At 41.9% G+C, this 18434-nt stretch overlaps 1 protein-coding gene across 1 annotated transcript in view; it reads left to right on the top strand.

Annotated features, from left to right (window-relative positions):
- The window catches only part of LOC306964221 (BMP/retinoic acid-inducible neural-specific protein 3-like), a 250323-nt gene that overhangs the window by 97540 nt on the left and 134349 nt on the right, over positions 1–18434 (top strand). Inside the window, exon 3 of the mRNA XM_079558190.1 lies at positions 5488–5678. Coding sequence (XP_079414316.1) covers positions 5488–5678 — 191 coding nt within the window. The remainder of the gene's footprint in view (positions 1–5487; positions 5679–18434) is intronic.

Raw genomic sequence — 18434 nt, 5'->3', positions numbered from 1 at the left:
GGGCCGACTGATGTGATTCTGTGTCCAGTCAGCAGCCTCCTGGTCGCCTCCTGAAACAGATGCTCTAGCCACTAGCCCCACCTCAGCTGCTCCTTTCGACGTGGTAACTGAGCTCCTCACCCGATCTCGAAGGGTGCGCCCAGCCACCCTGCGAAGGAAACTCATTTCGGCCGCTTGTATTTGCGATCTAGTCCTTTCTGTCATTACCCAAATCTCATGACCATAGGTGAGGGTGGGAACGTAGATCGATCGGTAAATCGATGTAGCAAATATACAAAAGTGTTTTGATGCAGGACTAAAGCTCAGTGATATCAGGCTGTGGTTGTTGTTACATGAATATAAATGTCCTTGGCCACTCCCATAGACCCACTTTACCCTAAAGTCAATTGAAACACAAACTTGCCCCTCCCTAAATGAACCTGCCTCAAGTGAACCGAACGGTCCAGTCCTGTCGAAATCCCTCTTTTGGGTCCATGAAATTTGACTGATGAAAATCCGGCCATTACTTCTTGTAGTGAAGGGTTTACTTTTGTTATTAAAATGTTTGTCATTTTCAAACACTTCTTTCCATGTCCTTTGTTATGGACATCAAGACCAAATGTGTCTCCAAGTGAAATCGAAATGAGAAACCTATAACATTTTGTAATATTTAGTGGCAGTAGATTGTGAGAAGTTGAGCTGAAGGTCCAGTGTTAGAACAGAACAGTGAAAGTTCAGGAGAGGAAGCATGGTCTGAGGACACGGTCTGGGTCTGAGCTGCAGCACGAGTGTCCACGATGGAAGAAGAACTCAGCGGTCATTATGAAAAGGGTTTGTGTGTGGTTCTGTTACCTAAAACAGAGCCCTTCACTGCTCTATAACACACTCACATCACACCAGTGGAAACTAGCGCCTTTTGTTTTGCTGTGAAAAGCTTGGCCACGCCCACTTGTACCTATGGATACAGTACCAGATTCTACAGTAACGGAAACACAACCAGGCAGAGCAGAGCAGAGGAGGGTCGGTGGAAACGAGCCATTAGAATATTAAAGAAGTAGATTTTGATTCTGCTTGATTCCAGTCATTACTGTCACCCTAGTGCTGTATTAGAACATGTTTCCTCATTTCCTTTATGTTTCAAGACTGCACATCTAAAGCCCCAAGGCCACCCCTCTCTCTATGATACTCCCGTAATAATAATAATAATAATACAAACATGCTGCAGCTTGTATTCCCTCGACTCTGTGGACTCATCTGCCGTTCTTTCATCTCATTTTCTCATGCGTGTTCAAATCCTGGATCTTATTCCCAGGCGGTGCGGCCAGCCTGTTTACACTCCCTTCATTATGTACCGAGGTTCAGGCAAAACAAAGCTCAGCGTGACTTTAATACGAGCCGGAGACGCCGAGCAAACGCACAATAACGGCAATCTGCCCGTCCATCACTCACGCGGACGGCGGCGCTCTGTAATTTACACACATACACGTACATACGCTGCTTTAATGTGTTTTACACAGAATTACAGTATCACACGTGTGAGGCGGAGGAGGAAACGCCTGGAGTTTAACATTAGGTGGAAAAGCTGTGTTCTGCTGAAGCTTATTGTTGTTTTTCGAGCACGTTTTCTGTTGCTTCTTTGTTGTATTTTCTTCCTCGTCATCGTCGCTGTTTTGATGCTTGGTTAAAGAAGCTTTTAGATTTGGATAATGCCAGACTGGGGAAGATGTGATCGGTTCAGGTGGAGATTGAGAGGTTCATGAATTTCCCTACGGTGATTGATAAAAATAAAAAGAGAATAAATGCTGTTGCTCAATGTATTTTTCCTATAGCTGCTAGCATTAGCCATCGATCAACAATAAAGTTAAAAATTAAGCTATAAATTAAGCTATAAAAACTATAAAACCTTAAAACTATAAGACTAAATGTGATTTCATGGCGACGTGAAAACAGTTGTAGTTTCTGCTCCGCATGTTTCTGCTCCACATGGTCTCTTCCGTGTTTTTGTGGAGGTTTGGTGGATTTGTTTACTCCAAGAGTCCATAATGGTCCTGAAGAAAGCAGCTTTTTTAAAGGTAAACAAATGCTAGCTTATTCAGCTAAACCAATTTGACACCTACACATTTCTTCTTCTGAGACACTGAAGAGGCACCAAGAGCCCCCAGACCTGCAGCTCAGAGGAGGCGTCACAAGAGGAGAAACAGGAAACAAAAAGGGACAAACGAGGAGATGGTGAAAGACTGTTGTGGAGCGGAGGGAGCTGACCAGTGCAGGACACCACGCTCTGAAACAGGAACAAACCCAGGAGGCGCTGCACCATATCAGAGGAGACAGAGGGGAGCCAGCCAGGTTTCCTCCAGATGCTACAGTTTCCCCGACCTCCAAGGTGGAAGGAAGAAGATTAAAAATAATAATAATAAAAAATAAAAAGTAAAATATGACAAAGACGACAATAATTTGACATAGAACAACAGCATGAGTGTATTCACAGATGTGCAGGTGTATTAAGTGTTAGCAGCGGATCTGAGTGTGGACATTATACCACATAGTGCAATAGAGCAAACCGCTGGAACAGGTTATTATGTTCCTGAGTCTGATACAGAGTTGCTGGTCAGAGTCTGATAGCGGAGGGAAAAAACTGTTCATGTGGCGGGAGGTATGAGTCTGAGGGGAGAGGGGTGAATAGTCCGTGTCCAGGGTGAGAAGGGTCCGTTGATCCGACCTCCACAAGGTGCTACAGTCGATGCTTGTCCTGGTCTGTAGCATCTTGAAAGAGAAAATGAAAGAAAATGAGAAAGAAACCACAGGAAATCATATAAATACCATGAAAAGGACAAAACGTTTGTCTTCCGCCTGTCTTCCCTATTCATTTGTATGGAGATAGAACACCCCCTCCTGGAACCACCACCTTAATCCAGTGGAGGAGTTTGAGCACCTGAATGATAGTGGGAGCTCTGTTGTCGGGGGCTTCGTGCCCCTGGTAGGGTCTCCAAGGGCAGGTCCTAGGTGACGGGTCAGACAAAGAGCGGTTCAGAAGCCCCTTATGAGAGACCAAAAGGCCTGAGACTTGTGAGGCCTTCCTTCTGTGGACCCACCACCTGCAGGAGGAGCCATAGGGGCTGGTGCAATGTGAGTTGGGCAACTCTAACAGCTGCCCCCACGACCCGGCAATGGAAAAGTGGAAGAAAATGGATGGATGGAGATAGAAAGCTCAATTAAAATCAGGGTCCGGGATTCAATGTATAGCTAAAAGCATTTCTGTGATTTCTACAGTCTCTGCAATGTAACAAGCGTGGTCCAAAAAAGCTTTACATTTATATGCTATACGTGGCTTTGCACTTGCAGGATTTTGCACCCTACATTTACTTGTGTATCCTCCCGTCTCTCCAAGTCTTTCAGTGCAAAAGTATAAAGCGCACCACATGAAGAAGATATCGTGTTGTCTCTTCAAGGTGTAATGATCCTTTCCATGTCCCGGGCTGGATTTCAGTGGCCTCAGCAGGATCAGACTCGCGCAGCGGCCGATGCCTCCGGACAACAGCACCTCCTGAAGCGCTCCGGCTTTACCCCCGCCACGTGTCCAAGTCTCACGGAACAAAGGGAAATCAGACTTCAGGGACTAGAATTCAGAATGATAACTGAGTCTTTTTGAGTTTTTTTTTGTCCTGTAACTCTTGCAGGTCTGCATGAGATGAAATATTGAAAAAACGTGAATGAAAGGGCTTACGCTGGGCATTAAGAAGCATGAAAATGGGATTATAAGTGTGAGCGATGATACTGGTAATGGATTGGATCAGCTTCTTTTGAGTTGACTATTTAAAGTTCACTATAAAAGTTGACCATTTAAACTTACACTCACAGTCATGGAGATGTTTTGAAGAGAAAAATCTAATACAAACGACTGCAGACTCTTTTTATTGCGCTCAATCATAGCTGTGCTGATATTCTTTCTATTCAAATCCATTCATTGCCAGAAAACCTTGGTGTAGATTTCATCATAATAACATGAATAAATAGAGTGGCACAGGCATTTCAACCCGGAGAGACTCGGACAAATTCAAATGAAAACTAAATTGAAAGCTGTTTATGAGATTAAAACTATGACTAAAAGATAGTTTCGTCGATTAAATAAAAATGAAAATACAAAACTATAATTCACTCTTCACTCGCCACTTAAAGCAGGCGATGCTTTGTGTCCAGTTTTATGGGGTAAACGTATCATTAGCATGTTTTGTTTTCTCGAGTTTAGAGAAACGAGTTTAAAAATGTGATGACAATAATGCAGCAGCAAGAGGAAAGGCAGAGCTTAAAAAAAAACAAGGAGACAGCTTCTTACTGACCTGAGGAGAGCAGCTTCGTAGCAAGTTTCTGCTCCTCGTTTCCTGATCCAGAAGAGATCTCAAAGATTCCTCAGCAAATGGCACAAGGCAAGGCAAGTTTATTTGTAGAGCACAATTCATACACAAGGCAATTCAAAGTGCTTCACAGTTGCATAAATACAAGAAAGCAGATCAAGATTTGAGTGTCATCTGCAGAGTTGTGGCACATTGTTGCTGAATAAGAGCGGTCCCAAGATTGACCCCTGGGGGTTTCCACAGGTCACGGCAATTTTGTCTCTCTAAGTCTGGTTTTGACACTATTCCTCTGATCTTAGCCATGTTTTTCAGATGGTAAAAAGCTGCTGATGTTGCTGCTTTGATGTGGCTGTTAAAGTTCAGGTCTGAATCCATGATCACTCCTAGATTTATTTATTATGGACAGCACTGAAACTAAATTCAAATATGTTAAATAAAAAGTGAACATGAGGGGGTGGAGGTGGGTTGCAGCCCAGCCGGTAACTGACAAGTCCGTGAAGGAGAGGGTAAAATAAGGAATCCTGTGTGATGATTGGCTGAAGGCGTTGATTGGATGACCATTCCAAGTTGGATTTATTGTTTTACTTACATTTTGTGAGACAGTAATCCACGCCTTTGTGACTTCTCGGCTGGATTACTGCAATTCTCTTTCATTTGGGGTAAGTCAGTCATGTGTCTCCCGACTGCAGTTTGTACAAAATGCAGCAGCTCGTCTTTATATTTGATATTTGAGCAGATTCACCCCCATTTCATCCTCACTTCTCTGGCTGCCTGTGCACTTTAGGATTCACTTTAAACTGCTTCTGTTTGGTTTTCAATGGTGTTGCAATCCCTACGCTCCGTATCGGCCTTTGACACAGCCTTAGATTTGGACATTTTATCATATTTTTATTTGCTCTTTAGTCTTACCTTTGTAACACTTTGGTCAAAAAATTGCCATTGTCATTTCATTTACGCCTTGGCTTCATCAGCTTTTTGCCATTTTACAACTTGGTTCCCTCATCAAAAATGTCTGGAGTCGTGTTTTGAGTTTTTTTGGAGTAACTGCTAAATCTTCCAGAACAGAAAACCGTGTAGTTTTATATCACACTTATCAACAACAAGTTTCCAAATCCTCTTCTCTAACCATGTGCCGTCCTCTGTTTTGCCTGTGCAGGGAGTTCGGGCGCTGGAAGGTGAACAGTTTGGCCCTGGAGCGACAGGAGAACAGCGGCTACTCGCTGCCTCTGGACCCGGAGTTTGCGCAGACCATCAGGCAGCTGGGCAGGAGACCGAGCGTGCACGCCATCACTGAAAACATCATCCGCAAATACGGCACGCACTTCCTGCTCTCCGCCACTCTCGGAGGTAAAGCATGTTCAGATTTCTTCTTCTTGCTGTTGAACCGTCAGAGCATCAGGTGGGGATATGTAGATGTGCTGTCGATGCCTCAGACTCATGGAAAGAAAGATTCAATAAAGCAGAAACACAAGAAGAAACATTTGTCTGGCATCATGAGCACCGGCCGTTGTGATCATTATGTTGGATGCTGGAAAGCACGGGTTTGTGCGATGTTGTTATGATTCACAACAATTTAAGAGTGAATGGTTCTTTCTGTAATGATTCACCTGCGATAAAGTTACTGCACAGTTTTATTTAACGTGTGGATCTGTGTACAAGCAGGGGTGTGGATGTTAGCACTAGCCGACGCTTTAGCATTGGTGAGTGTAGAACCAAGGTTATGGCTAACCCAATATGGTAAATAGGGATTTAAATGAGTGACTGAGTGATACTGACACTCACAGTGACTTACCTGCTAACCAATAGGGATGCAGCGATACCACTTTTTGTAAAACCGATGCGAGTACTTTGATTTGAGTACTTGCCGATACCAAATACTGATACGAGTACAAGGCATTTTCTTCAACATCATTTTTGAAGTGAATACACGGTTCATAGACTGACTTTTTCACAGCAGGTTGGTTAGTAATTAGTTAATCTACTCATTTACATTTTAAGGGAAGTTATATCAGAATCGAACAGATGCCATTTTATTTTTCATTCAATATTATTTATTATTTTTATTGCTCTGTCCATCATAGACAGAACAGCTCATGTTCAAAAGCTCCTCAATGCTTGTGCGTTATTAATTTATCTATTTATATTTAACAATAGTATTGAGAGACTTATTACTGCAGCTAAATGGTCTCTTTTCTCCTTTACTTCAGCTCTGTGTAGATTTTCTCGTGTGTTTATAGTAACTTATCCAGTAGCTTCAGCATTTTGATTGTTTTGCTGCAGCTCATTTTTGCTCAATGGACATGCAGTATCGCTTTATTTTGGATTTTCTAAGTGCTCAGAAAATCCAAAATAAAGAGATCCTGCATGTCGTTGGGTTAGTTATTCCTGGGCATAAAACGGCGTAAGAATCGACAAAACTGTTAGCCGCGAGTTAGCAGCTAGTTAGCAACATTAGCCTGTATCTTGTAAACCCTGCAGACTCCACCCCACAGCACTAACAACATTTAGCTCTGGTTAAATCCAGCACAGACTCTGAAGTAAAGTAAAGTCAGCTCTATGTGGAATATTGAATTTACACTAAATTATTCTCCAGTTTGTTGCTCTTTTCTCTCCCTACGAACCAACAAACCAGCCGCACTTTTGTAGGAAAGTTCCTAAACGTTCGTCAAAGCTTCAGGATCTGTTCATTTTAAAGAGCTGTTCAAAAGACTCACAATATTTATTTGATATTATGCTCCATGACATCCAATTATTAGGATGTGGAACCTGTTGCTGAGCGGCAGGTCTTACAAGAAAAGCCCAGACTTACTGTGAGACTGTTTTTTACCGTTTGAAATACCTGAAAATACAAGTTTGCGCCACACTTAGAGAAACGCTGCTGTGACAAATCGTGTTTGGTGTGGGAACAAAAGCGTTTCCGCGTGTTTCCTGCTCTGCCGTGTTTTCATGTTAATGAGTCGAACAGGAATGTGGATATTACTTTCTGCTGCTTGAAAGTTTTTGTTTTTGCTCTTAAACTTCCCCTCCTGGTAAGAAAGACTTGCTTGCTTTTTAATTCCCCTTTTTCCTCCCTTTTTCCTCTTTGCTTTAACAAATAATGTAAAGAGTGAACAAATAAGTACCATTGAAAAACGTCTCGCCCTCTCGCATTGTGTGCAAGGTCTTCAAAACTTCATCTCAGTGAAACACATTCTTCATATTTTCCAGTCTAATTATCACACAATTATCCTTTTCAGACGAGAAAGAGAAATGTTTTTTTTTTCCCCGCTCTGGGCTTTGTTCTCAAAATCGCTTTGCTTTCACACTAATAATGAGTATCTTGTTCAAAGTTAGAGCACGCCTCACGCTTCTGTGGCCTTGAATAACTTTCCACCTCAGACACTGTATCACCTGACAAAATCAAACACGCTCATTAAAGATGTTCAAAAAGCATTATCGTTTCCCCCCAACCCTCAATGGTGCAGTCGTCTGGTCTTAAAGCTCAAAATCGTGCAAAACAATGTACCATATTCTACTTAAAGGGGCTAGATGCAAGTTCGCTATTTTATACTCACTGCTGCCACCTCAGGTCATACGTGTAACTGCAGCTTCTATATTAAGCTCGTGCATGACGGCACTTCAGACCCGAATTAACTCCTTTTTGAGTGACAGATCAGAATTTTAAAGGCAGTTGTGGTGAACAGGTCTGAGCTCATTCTACACATTAGTCCAGGGGTGTCAAACTCCTTTTGGGTCACGGGCCGAAATTAAGCTCCCACGGCGGGTCGGGTAGTAGAGAACCTTTTCCCAATAAATGAATAATAATAAGCTGTGATTTGGTCAAAACCCCAACTTAACTGTAGCTTCATTAAGACACTCGTACACTTACACTTGTGTTGCACTTTACAAGCCTGTGTCACAAGTTCCTCAAAGTACGACATAGTCATTATTCATTCACTCCATGCTCGGTGGTGGTAAGCCTTTATTGAAGCCACAGCCGCCCTGGGGCAGACTATCCATTTACCACATGGCTGTATAATGTGTTGTTCATATCCTGAGCTCTTATTACGTCAGTGCCCTCTGCTGGTTACGTGTGGAACTCTTTCCTTTTTTTACATTTAAGGCCCCCTAGTGGCTGGAATGAGCATGCTGGTTATTCTTAAAAAAAAAAACATAACTCCACAAAGGAATGGGCTAGTGACTTACTTGTTTTTTTTACATACTCTGAAATGTATGCTTTACAGCAGTGGTTCCCAATGTTTTTTGTCTTTCGTATCCCTTTGGCCAACCAACCAGGGTCCCCGTACCCCTGGTTGGGAAACACTGCTTTACAGGGCATGTTTGACACCCCTGCATTAGGAATACATAAGAAATACATAATTTTCACATTTTTAAACTCCGTATAGTCCCTTTAAGGCAGGGATGGATGAACTGTTTGAACGTTTTGATCTGTGTAGGACATTTAAGAACTACTACAGTTGACCAAAGTGCTTCACAATAAAAACATGTCACAGAAAAAGAAACAAAAAGACGACAGACCGAGATACACTCACCTGTCTGGTACTGAAGGGCAGGGAGAGGAAGTGTGTTTTCATTCCAGGACCTGACAGATAAAGGAAGACTGTTCCATAGTGGTTAAGGTTAGGTTCTATCACCTCTCTTTATTGTCTATTTTTCACTCAATGAAACAGGATCGTGGTGCTGTTATTACATTTCAGCTTCGTGCTGCAGCAAGATAGAAAAACAAGAGGCAAAGAGGCGCTTTATGTCAGAAAAACATAGCTAGTTTTAAAGGAACAGGCCAGTGTTTTTCCATACTGAGATCTGTTCTTACCTGAGCTTAGACGAGTTGATGCGCACCTGTCTGGTCTTTACGTGTGCGCTCAGTCAAGCAAAACGACCAGAGATGTTGCTAGCATTTAGCCTCTCCTCCTCTCCTCTATGGGGCCAAACAGGGGTGAAGTTAAGAGCGACCCTATTTAAATACTGTTACATGTCGATTATCTAAGTAGATAAAAAGGGAAACTACATTGTAAAGTGAAGATATTACAGTGCGGACGTGGAAGTTCTCCCAAGGTGTTAATACGCCTTACAATATAGAACCCCTTTTTATCCATGTAGAAAATTAATAATAATAATGCATTGGTTTTATATAGCGCTTTTCTGGACACTCAAAGATGCTTTATATTTCATTATTCATTCACTCCATACTCGGTGGTAGTAAGCTACTATTGTAGCCACAGCTGCCCTGGGGTAGACTGACGGAAGCGAGGCAACCAGTCTCCGACCACCAAACACTCACTCACTACAGTCGCCAGGCTTCCTGGTGTTTCCCAAACGGTCTCCCATCCAAGTCCTGACCAGGCCCCTCCGGGATCAGGCAGAGCAAAGGCGGTTTGGGTATTTGGAAGATTAATATTAGTCTCTTCGATGACAGCTCGCTACGCCATATTGTTTACATTAGCGGGTCCCCAAGGCGCAATGCATTATGGTATTGTGCAAGTAAATGGGGAGTTCTGATCGTTGCTATGGCAACTCCATGAAACCTATGACAAGGGTTTGATTGACTTTTTTGATTGGAACGTTCAAATGGATTTTTTTTTTGTTGCATATCAGAGCAAATGGAAACATTGTTTTTCTGATCGCTTATTTAATAAAATTTTCAAAAATATATAGTTCTGATACTCTCCACAAAAATCCGGTGAAATTACATAATGAACCATACTGCACTTAGTTCTCGCTTTGCACATGAGCAAACGCTCGGTAAACGACCCCCATGGTGTTTGTTGATACGACTGCAGAGCTCACTAACTAACTTCTCCTGAAGCAGCCAAAGGAAGCCAGGCTCAATAATGCTGATTGGTGAACAAGAAAAAAAGACCAAAACAAACCCTCAGGCCTTTGAGGTTGGGTCACCACCACAGCAGTCGCTAAAATGATTGGATAAAGGTTAACTCTAAACCAGGGGGGGCAATTCATTTTCATTACGGGCCACATGAGAAGAATTGAGTCGGAGCCGCACCAACATCGCCGGGGTCCATAAACAAAAGCTCCAAAATAAAAGAAATGTTTTGATTGGGAAAATACATTGGGGACTTTTTATTTCAATAAATTAATAATAATGAACCCGACTGTAGCCTCATAAAAATGACTTATACTTGTTGCACTTTACAAGCCTGTGTCACAAGCCTCTGCTACATTGCAGTCAATATTCAGTCACTCCACACTCCATGGTAGTAAGCTACTATTGTAGCCACAGCTGCCCAGGGGCAGACTGTCCATTTCCCACCTGCAAGTCACACAATATGTTGTTTATATCCTGATTTCTTATTATGTCAGTGCCCTCTGCTGGACACCTGTGGAATTCTTTCCTTTTATTCTTGTTAATATGCCCCCTAGTGGCTGGAGTGAACATTCTGGTAATAGAAAAAAAAATCATATCTCCGCACAGGAATGGGCTAGAGACTTACTTTTTTTTTTTTTTTTACATACTTTTTACATACATTTATGCTCTGCAAGTTGAGGGCCGGACTGAATCATCTGTATTTTGCGCAGGTCTGCTCTAAACCAAACCCAAGAAAATACCCATGATAATATAAGTGGCCACACACATCTACAAAGACTCTCCCCATTTCCTTTCTGCTGCTTAATATAAAACAACAAACCAGAGTCTGATTTTCCTCTATTGTTAAGAATTTCACACTGTACCACCGAAGTGCCAACTACAGCCTCCGCCTCGGATAACTATAGATCTCTGCCGGTTGTTTTTATTCCCATGGCTATGAGCCGCACAATCTCCTTCCAGCCTCTACAACTGGTTTCGTTTCATCTCCTTTTCCTCCCGAGCATTAGCTACAACAACATGAAAGGAAACTCCAGTTTGTCTTGTGCAAAAATACAAACAAAGCCGCGACTACAAAAGGCTAAGTGCGCTCTCTGTCCTCCTGCCTGTGATCGCGCTGGTGGTGGTGGCTAAACTTCGCGGCTAAAAACAGAACAAAGACGTGCTATTTTCATAATTTGATCATTAGTGAATCCGAACATTAACACTGTTATTGCCTGTTTCCAGTTTTTTGAAACCGCAGCAGTTTCAGAAAGCGGTGAAGAAACATCAAAAGACTGTTTTTTATTTTATTTTGCTAACCCAATTTGTATTTGAAAACCTAAATATTAGCATTGCAATTACGTTAATTGACTGAAGTGTTTTTCGAAGGATGAGGAGTTATTCAAATGGAGAGGCCGGAGCGCGTTTCTCCCGGGACCTCTGCAAATTAAAGCGCCGCTCGATGAAAAAAGAAACGTTGCTGTTGCAGCTTTTTGCATCAATTCATCACTTTTTCACTTTGTCAATAGTGTTTTTGTAAAAGCCCCGTCTCTATAGTGTGTAATCCGACGACTTCAGGTGCTTCAGGTTGGTCCGAGTATATGAAGCTTTGTTTAGAAGACTCTATAGGTGTTGATTTAAAGATGTGAAATGTATTGTTTCCCGGTTTTAGCTGATGTAAATATAAGGAGAACTGTGTAATTGTATGTATTAGTGTTTACAGTGAATTCAAAATAGCATTAAAGGGACTATACGAAGTTTAAAGATGTTAAAATTAAGTATTTTCCTCCCCCTACATGTTCCATGTTCCTCCCCCATGTCCTAATGTGTAGAATGAGCTCAGACCTGCCTCTAAAATCCTGCACTGTTACTCAGAAAGGTGTCACTTCGGGTCTGAAGTGCCGTCATGCACGAGCTTAATATAAAAGCTGCAGTTACACGTATGACTTGAGGGGGCAGTAGTGAGTATAAAATGGCCAACTTGCATCTAGCCCCTTTAAATCTAAGGCTATATCCACACAAAGACAAAGAAACGTTCTTTGTAAGCACGAAGCCAGCTCAGTAAACGTGTGCGTCCACATGGGTCGACTCAGGTCTGTGAAAACGGCGCAATTCATCTCCCAGGCCTGTGTGAGGCGCTGTGACGCTAACACATTTAGGATCTACAGAAGAGACGAGGAGGAGAGTTTATTCTTCAGACGTAAAAACCTGTCAGTGACTTTTACTGTCAGTAAAAAACACAGACTGACTCGTGTTTTTCTACTTGTCACCTGTGGCTTGTGGACGGCAGTGGAGCAAAGAGGAGCGGAGTCAAACCATCACAGATCCATGAGGAAAACTCATGTTCAGGTCAGTAGTTTATGGATCACAGACTCTGGAGCTGTGATGTCATCGTTATAGTAAAAGTTGTGGAGACATCGTAGCAACAGTGCCACGTAAACGCCGTTTTAAGATCTTTCCACTCTGGGACCTAGTTTGGAAAGTGTTTGTTTACAGACCAACAAAACGCTGGCTCGTATGGACGATACACTGATATGGTTGATAACATATCTTTGCATTTGGTCCTCAGCTTGACTTCATATGGACAGGGCCTAAATTTATTGGAACATTATGACATTGCTCTATAATTTATAGTTGATCGAAAAGACTGAAGATGTTTTCAGCATTCAGGCTCTCCTCCTCTTCTCTATGGGGGTGAAGTTAGAAGTGACCGAGCTCTTCCATATTTCCCATATTTAAATACGGTTACGTGATCTCGATCCAAGTAAAGTTACACAAAATGTTGTAAGCGGATAAAAAAGGGGTACTATATTGTAAGGCGTAACAATACCTTAGGAGCACTTCGACTTTACTGTGCAGACGTCATACGAAATGTAGTTGGCCTATTGCATTTTTAGCCTAAGACAGAAACGTTTGACACCTTGACCTGTATGTTTGGCGGCTCGGTGGCGCAGTGGTTATCGCTCTTACTGCATTTGATGTGGGCCGTGCGGGGCCTTTCTGTCCATGTTCTCCCCGTGTCTGCGTAGGTTTCCCCCGGGTTCCCCAGGTTTGTTACCACTTAAAACATGTACAATAGTCCAGGATGAATGATGTCTGTGAGTGAGTGGATAAATGTTGGTCGGATATAAATATCGTCGGTTCAGATTGTGCAGCGTCTCAATGTCAGTCTAACCTCAGGGAAACACATGAAGGTGACAACCACCATGTGTGGAGTGAGTGAAGGAAAAACACTGTTATGTGAAAAGCACATTTCAAAAGAAACTATTTTTATTGACTCTTAACACATTGAGTACAATCCAGACCATTTGTCATGATATTTGTAGCACTACAGCGTATTCTATGTTATAGCTATGGACACAGGCTATGGCTCGTTTTAAAGTGATGAGTTGCAAAATGAGGAAAGATAGGGAGGAATTTACTTTCAAATTTCACTCTAATTGGACCAGAAAACACTTCTTAGTTTGCAGAATGAGGAGAGCAGGAACAGAATTGGACCTGCCAAGCTGGCTCACAGGAAAAGCTCGTCTCATTGGTCAACACAGGAGGATACTAGACTCTGATTAGCTGCAGATATCCAGGAACCTGTGAAAATATGTATATTGGTCCTTACTTTGCATCAAAATGCAAAACCAGGTGGTCGATTTCACACATATTATAAAAATTGTAAACCATTTAGACTTAGTAACTCTTCCCCCTAGAGGCCATAAGCGCAACTGCAGGTGTAGTAGCAAGGTACGATTTTTTAACTTATTAATTGTCTGACAGGAAAGGCGAAGGGAGACAGGGGTACTGTGCATCCAATTATACAATGAAAATATTTCTTTTCACTCAAACTTGGCTGTAAATACTGTTTAAAGTGACGTTAGCCCGCAGTTAGCTTTGCCCGTTGGCATGTTAGCTTCTTCTTCGTGATTCCATTAGTGTGTATTGCTTTCTCCGGACCGGTGGCAGTCAAGTTGCAAACATGGTTGTCTGTCCAGAGACACCAGGGGGAGATGATAGACCCTCCAATCATCCCATAAACACTTGTATTACCCCCACAAGGACTACGGAAAAGATTTATTAAGGTAAACACGTTACTTAGTACTGCTTTAAACAGCCTGGTTCTCGGACTGAAGACTTTAACAGGATGTTTCTCAGTCGTCCATGGATCGATTTTAACCATTGAAAAACTCTGAGAAACATTACAATCTCAACTGTTTCGATCTTTCCATGTGAAGCTGCTCTGCGAGCTCTGAGAGCGAGAGAGAAGTGTCGGCTTTACAGCTGTTTGCTACAACACCACGCCCCCTCAGACTAAAATAAATAAATAAAAGAAACTCAATAATATATATGAAATATCCAGAATAATAATAATAAAAAAAACCTGCAAAAAAGAGTTTTTCCATTTTTGGCACTCAATGCGTTCAGATACAATCAACGAGAAGGCATAGAATTGACAGTAAACTTCTGTCCTAAAAGTGCATAATCATAACCCGAAATACCACACAAAGCAATTTCAGTACAAAGTCTAAGTTTTACCAAGAAAAAATATGGGGAAAATGCTACTAAATGTCCAGGCCATGAATATTGAGCCCAAAATGGTATTGTTTATTTCTATATTTATCGGACGATAGAGCAATATATTTATCGTGACAGCCCGAAAAGCATGACACAAATAAGTTTCCTTTCCATATGTACTTAAATATGTCGTCACTCGTCACAAAGAGAGAATCAAACCCCTCGCCGCTCCCCCGTATCCTCCCCGATCCCCCCCTCCCTTAATAAAAACAAAAACACATATTGAACTTTTACCAGGAGGAGCCGTACAGGAAAATCACGTTAAATGTTCAGCGCTGGAGAAAGTGGAGCTCAGCGAAACTCCTCCTCACCCTCCTCTTCTTCCACTCTGAGGTAGAAGCATAATCACTGCTGCATTATCAGCGCGCTAAAGTAGGCCACACACTCCTATCCTATTTGCACAGCTGTGATTAGCTTAAGGCCTCGCAGATTCTCCCCCAAGATTATCTTACACTGCGCTTGCACTAATTACATTTACTGTAAGAGACGAGAGCTTGATCAAATATTTCAATCGGATAAATAATTTGGCGTGGGATCTGCAAATAATTCACACCACACACGGCACAGAGCGTCAAATGTTATTAAGACATCTTTTGACAATTAACTTAGCAAACCTGATCAATAGCAATTAGTGCTTTTTGTTATTAAAGTGAGAATATGACGTGAAGGGTTTGTTATACGACTCTCGCCTCTGAGCAAGAACGCCTCGGATCTGCTGTTTTCCTCTGTTTCCTATTGACTATTTAAGGATGGGTACAATACTGAGGACAATTTTTCCTTCGAAGACACTACAGCATACCTTAACCTGAACCTATAACCAAACATGCCCAGTTAACTCATTGACTGCCAATGACGTCTATAGACGTCAATTAGGTTTTTCAATGCGAACAGCTGCAGCAAAGCTTTGAGCATGTCCGGTGTTAAAATCTTAGTTGTGCTGCCTAATACTCCCACCTAGTGACTTAAGTTATTTTATTGAATCACTAGGTGGCAGCATTGCTTTTTCTTTTTTCGCTTTTCTTTTTTGGTCAGAAAACAGCATTTTGTGTGATTTCACCTATTTTCTACGGATGATTACTAAAGAATGGAAAGAGTTATAAACAAACTTTTTTTCAGATGAAAGAAGAGAGTCTAATCTTTCTTTTGGGGGGTTTTGTGTTGACATAGACCCAGACCTAAATGTTCTGTGGGTCTTGAAAAACAGTCAAAATCCTGAAAGACCTCTGGCATTGGGGAGCTCTCTGATTTGAAAATGGCTGGCAGTCAATGAGTTAATAAATAGGCCTAAAGTCAGGCTCACACTAAGAACTGATGGGGCATTGTGCAGGCTCAACAAGAAGACTAAACTCATTAAAGTCCATGTTGTCACTGTGGGGAAGCTGGTCACAAAGTAGTCAAAATGGACAGACAGACTCGACAAAGAATAAAGTTCTTACTAGGGATGGCCATCTTGAACCACGGGATTCGACACAGTGTTGGAAAACACATGGCGCATGCGTTTCAAAACACTGCTTCAAAACGCACATGTCATGTGACTCAGACTGAAGCGTTTCATGAAAACACTAGGGGGCATCTGTGTCGAACCTTGGTCAAACTACAGGGCTTTGCAAACCTTTCTCCATGTTTGTGTGGTTTCAGTGCTTTGTGTGAGTGCACTCAGATGGCGTAGTTGAAGCTGCTGCACTTGTAAACACTGCTAGTCTGATAAGTGTGGGCACGAATCCCAGCTCTGATAGATTACTAAATGTCGATTTCAGTCAATCTGAACAACAGGCCTCTAAGCTTTGTGCTAAAGGAACAGGCCACCATTTTTACATACTGAGATATGTTCTTCCCTGAGCTTAGACGAGTTGATACGTACCTGTCTGGTCTTTGTTTGTGCCCTCAGTCACACACAAAGACCAAAGATGTTGTTAGCGTTTGGCCTCTCCCAGTGTATTCCCATTAGATCCAAACGGGGTGAAGTTAGAAGCGACCAAGCTCTTCCACAGGCACAAAGACCACAGGTACGTATCAACTCGTCTAAACTCAGATAAGAACATATCTCATGTTAGCATGTCTTCTATAAAAGTAGATCAGCAAAAAGGAGCATTGAGTTGGAGGAAAAACATAGAACATTTATGACAGTTGCTTCATTGATTTAATTTTCTAATACCACAGTAAGAACAACAACATTCAGGAAAAGTCCATATGTTAATGGGAAATAAAATCAAACAGAATGTGGTTTTATTTCACTCACAGACGAATCAGTAACATGGTTGAATCCTGAAACATTGTAAATGCGTTTGTAATGACACCTTGCCACAGGATGTCACTGTGGAGTGATTGTTTCGAACTGTGATTCGAGGCTCCGGCACAATCGATTCCACTGCTTTGGAGTTTCATGCAGCTTCACTTTGCCTGCCCCTACTTCTCCATGACACATGTCACTTGCATGAACACAATGGCATCTCTAAGTGACCACAGCAGTCAGCTGTTCTACTTCTGCTAATGGGAAAGACCTCTCACAGGTAAATACCATTAGCTCGATGGGTAAATTCCAGAAATAAAACAAGTATGTGTTGTGTCCAAAATGATAACTTCAAATTAACCTAATAAAAGGCAAAATACAAACCACAATCATACACAAAGCAAATTCAAAGCAAAGTTTAAACCAGTTTCCCCCTGCCACATGGTACAGCCTGAGATTCTAAAATGGCCGACAAAGACCACGCCCTCCCTTTGTTCCAACCATGTGGTACAGGTAAGCTTGTATACTGAGTAAATGAATAAATAAACATAGACGGACAATGTGAAGTGTAATCATTAACTTAAAACAAATGAGTGAATCCGGTGGGTTATTGTGAGCTGATGAATTTTGCAAATGTGTCCAAAATAAATAATGGGACAAACCCACTTGTCACATGAGCCACAGTGCAGTTGAGCGACAGTCAGGAAAGAAAATCAGGTAAAGTCAGAATAAACTTGCATTTACAAACTTGCACTAATGTGGCTAACGTGAATAATATGGCAAAAGGAGCTGTCAGAAGATCACGAAGGAAAAGTGTTGCTGTATTTATATGGGAGGGCAGCAGAAAGGAGGAGAACGGGAGTGGCTTAGCTGGACGTCTGAGAGACTGGTGGGTTTCATCGGTCTTGCATAAATGCACTGTTGGCTAATATACATAGTGCTGGCAGACGGAGTGACCGCATATTAAAATGTTGATGTAATATAACTGTTAAGAGTGTTAAAATTATAGTAGGCTATTCGAACAAGTCAGTCTTTCTTGACAAATAGCACTCTGTTGTAATTGCAGTTCACATTAGCTTACCTTCAGCGATGCAAAAGCTACAGAGAGCTGGCAATATTAGTGCAGAGCTGTTTTCCTGAACAATAAAAGCAGTATTAAGCCTAACGTTAGATTTAGGGCTCTCTATTCTGCACTCTCCTCTCCTGGAATCGGCCACCTAAACATGGCCTTGCCTTGTGTACGCAATGTGTGGTATAAATTTCCTATTCTTTTGAAATACTGAAGACTGAATCAGGCTAACGCTACTGACACGAGAGGAACGAACTTGATGAAGTGAACGATGCCGACTCACGAGTATCACAACATTATTCTGAAGGATCATGATACAAAGCGACCAAAATAAAAAAAAATGTTGAAAGCTTGTTTGACATACCTTAAAACGAAGACAGTGCTCCTGGCGGCCTAATTCTTCTAGTTACCTCCTAAACCACACCGCCTTTGCTCTGT

This window comes from Gobius niger, assembly GCF_951799975.1.
Source record: "Gobius niger genome assembly, chromosome: 6".
Classification (NCBI taxonomy): domain Eukaryota; kingdom Metazoa; phylum Chordata; class Actinopteri; order Gobiiformes; family Gobiidae; genus Gobius; species Gobius niger.
The sequence above is the reverse complement of the archived record's forward strand: the minus strand, read 5'-3'. Positions and strand labels throughout refer to the sequence as shown.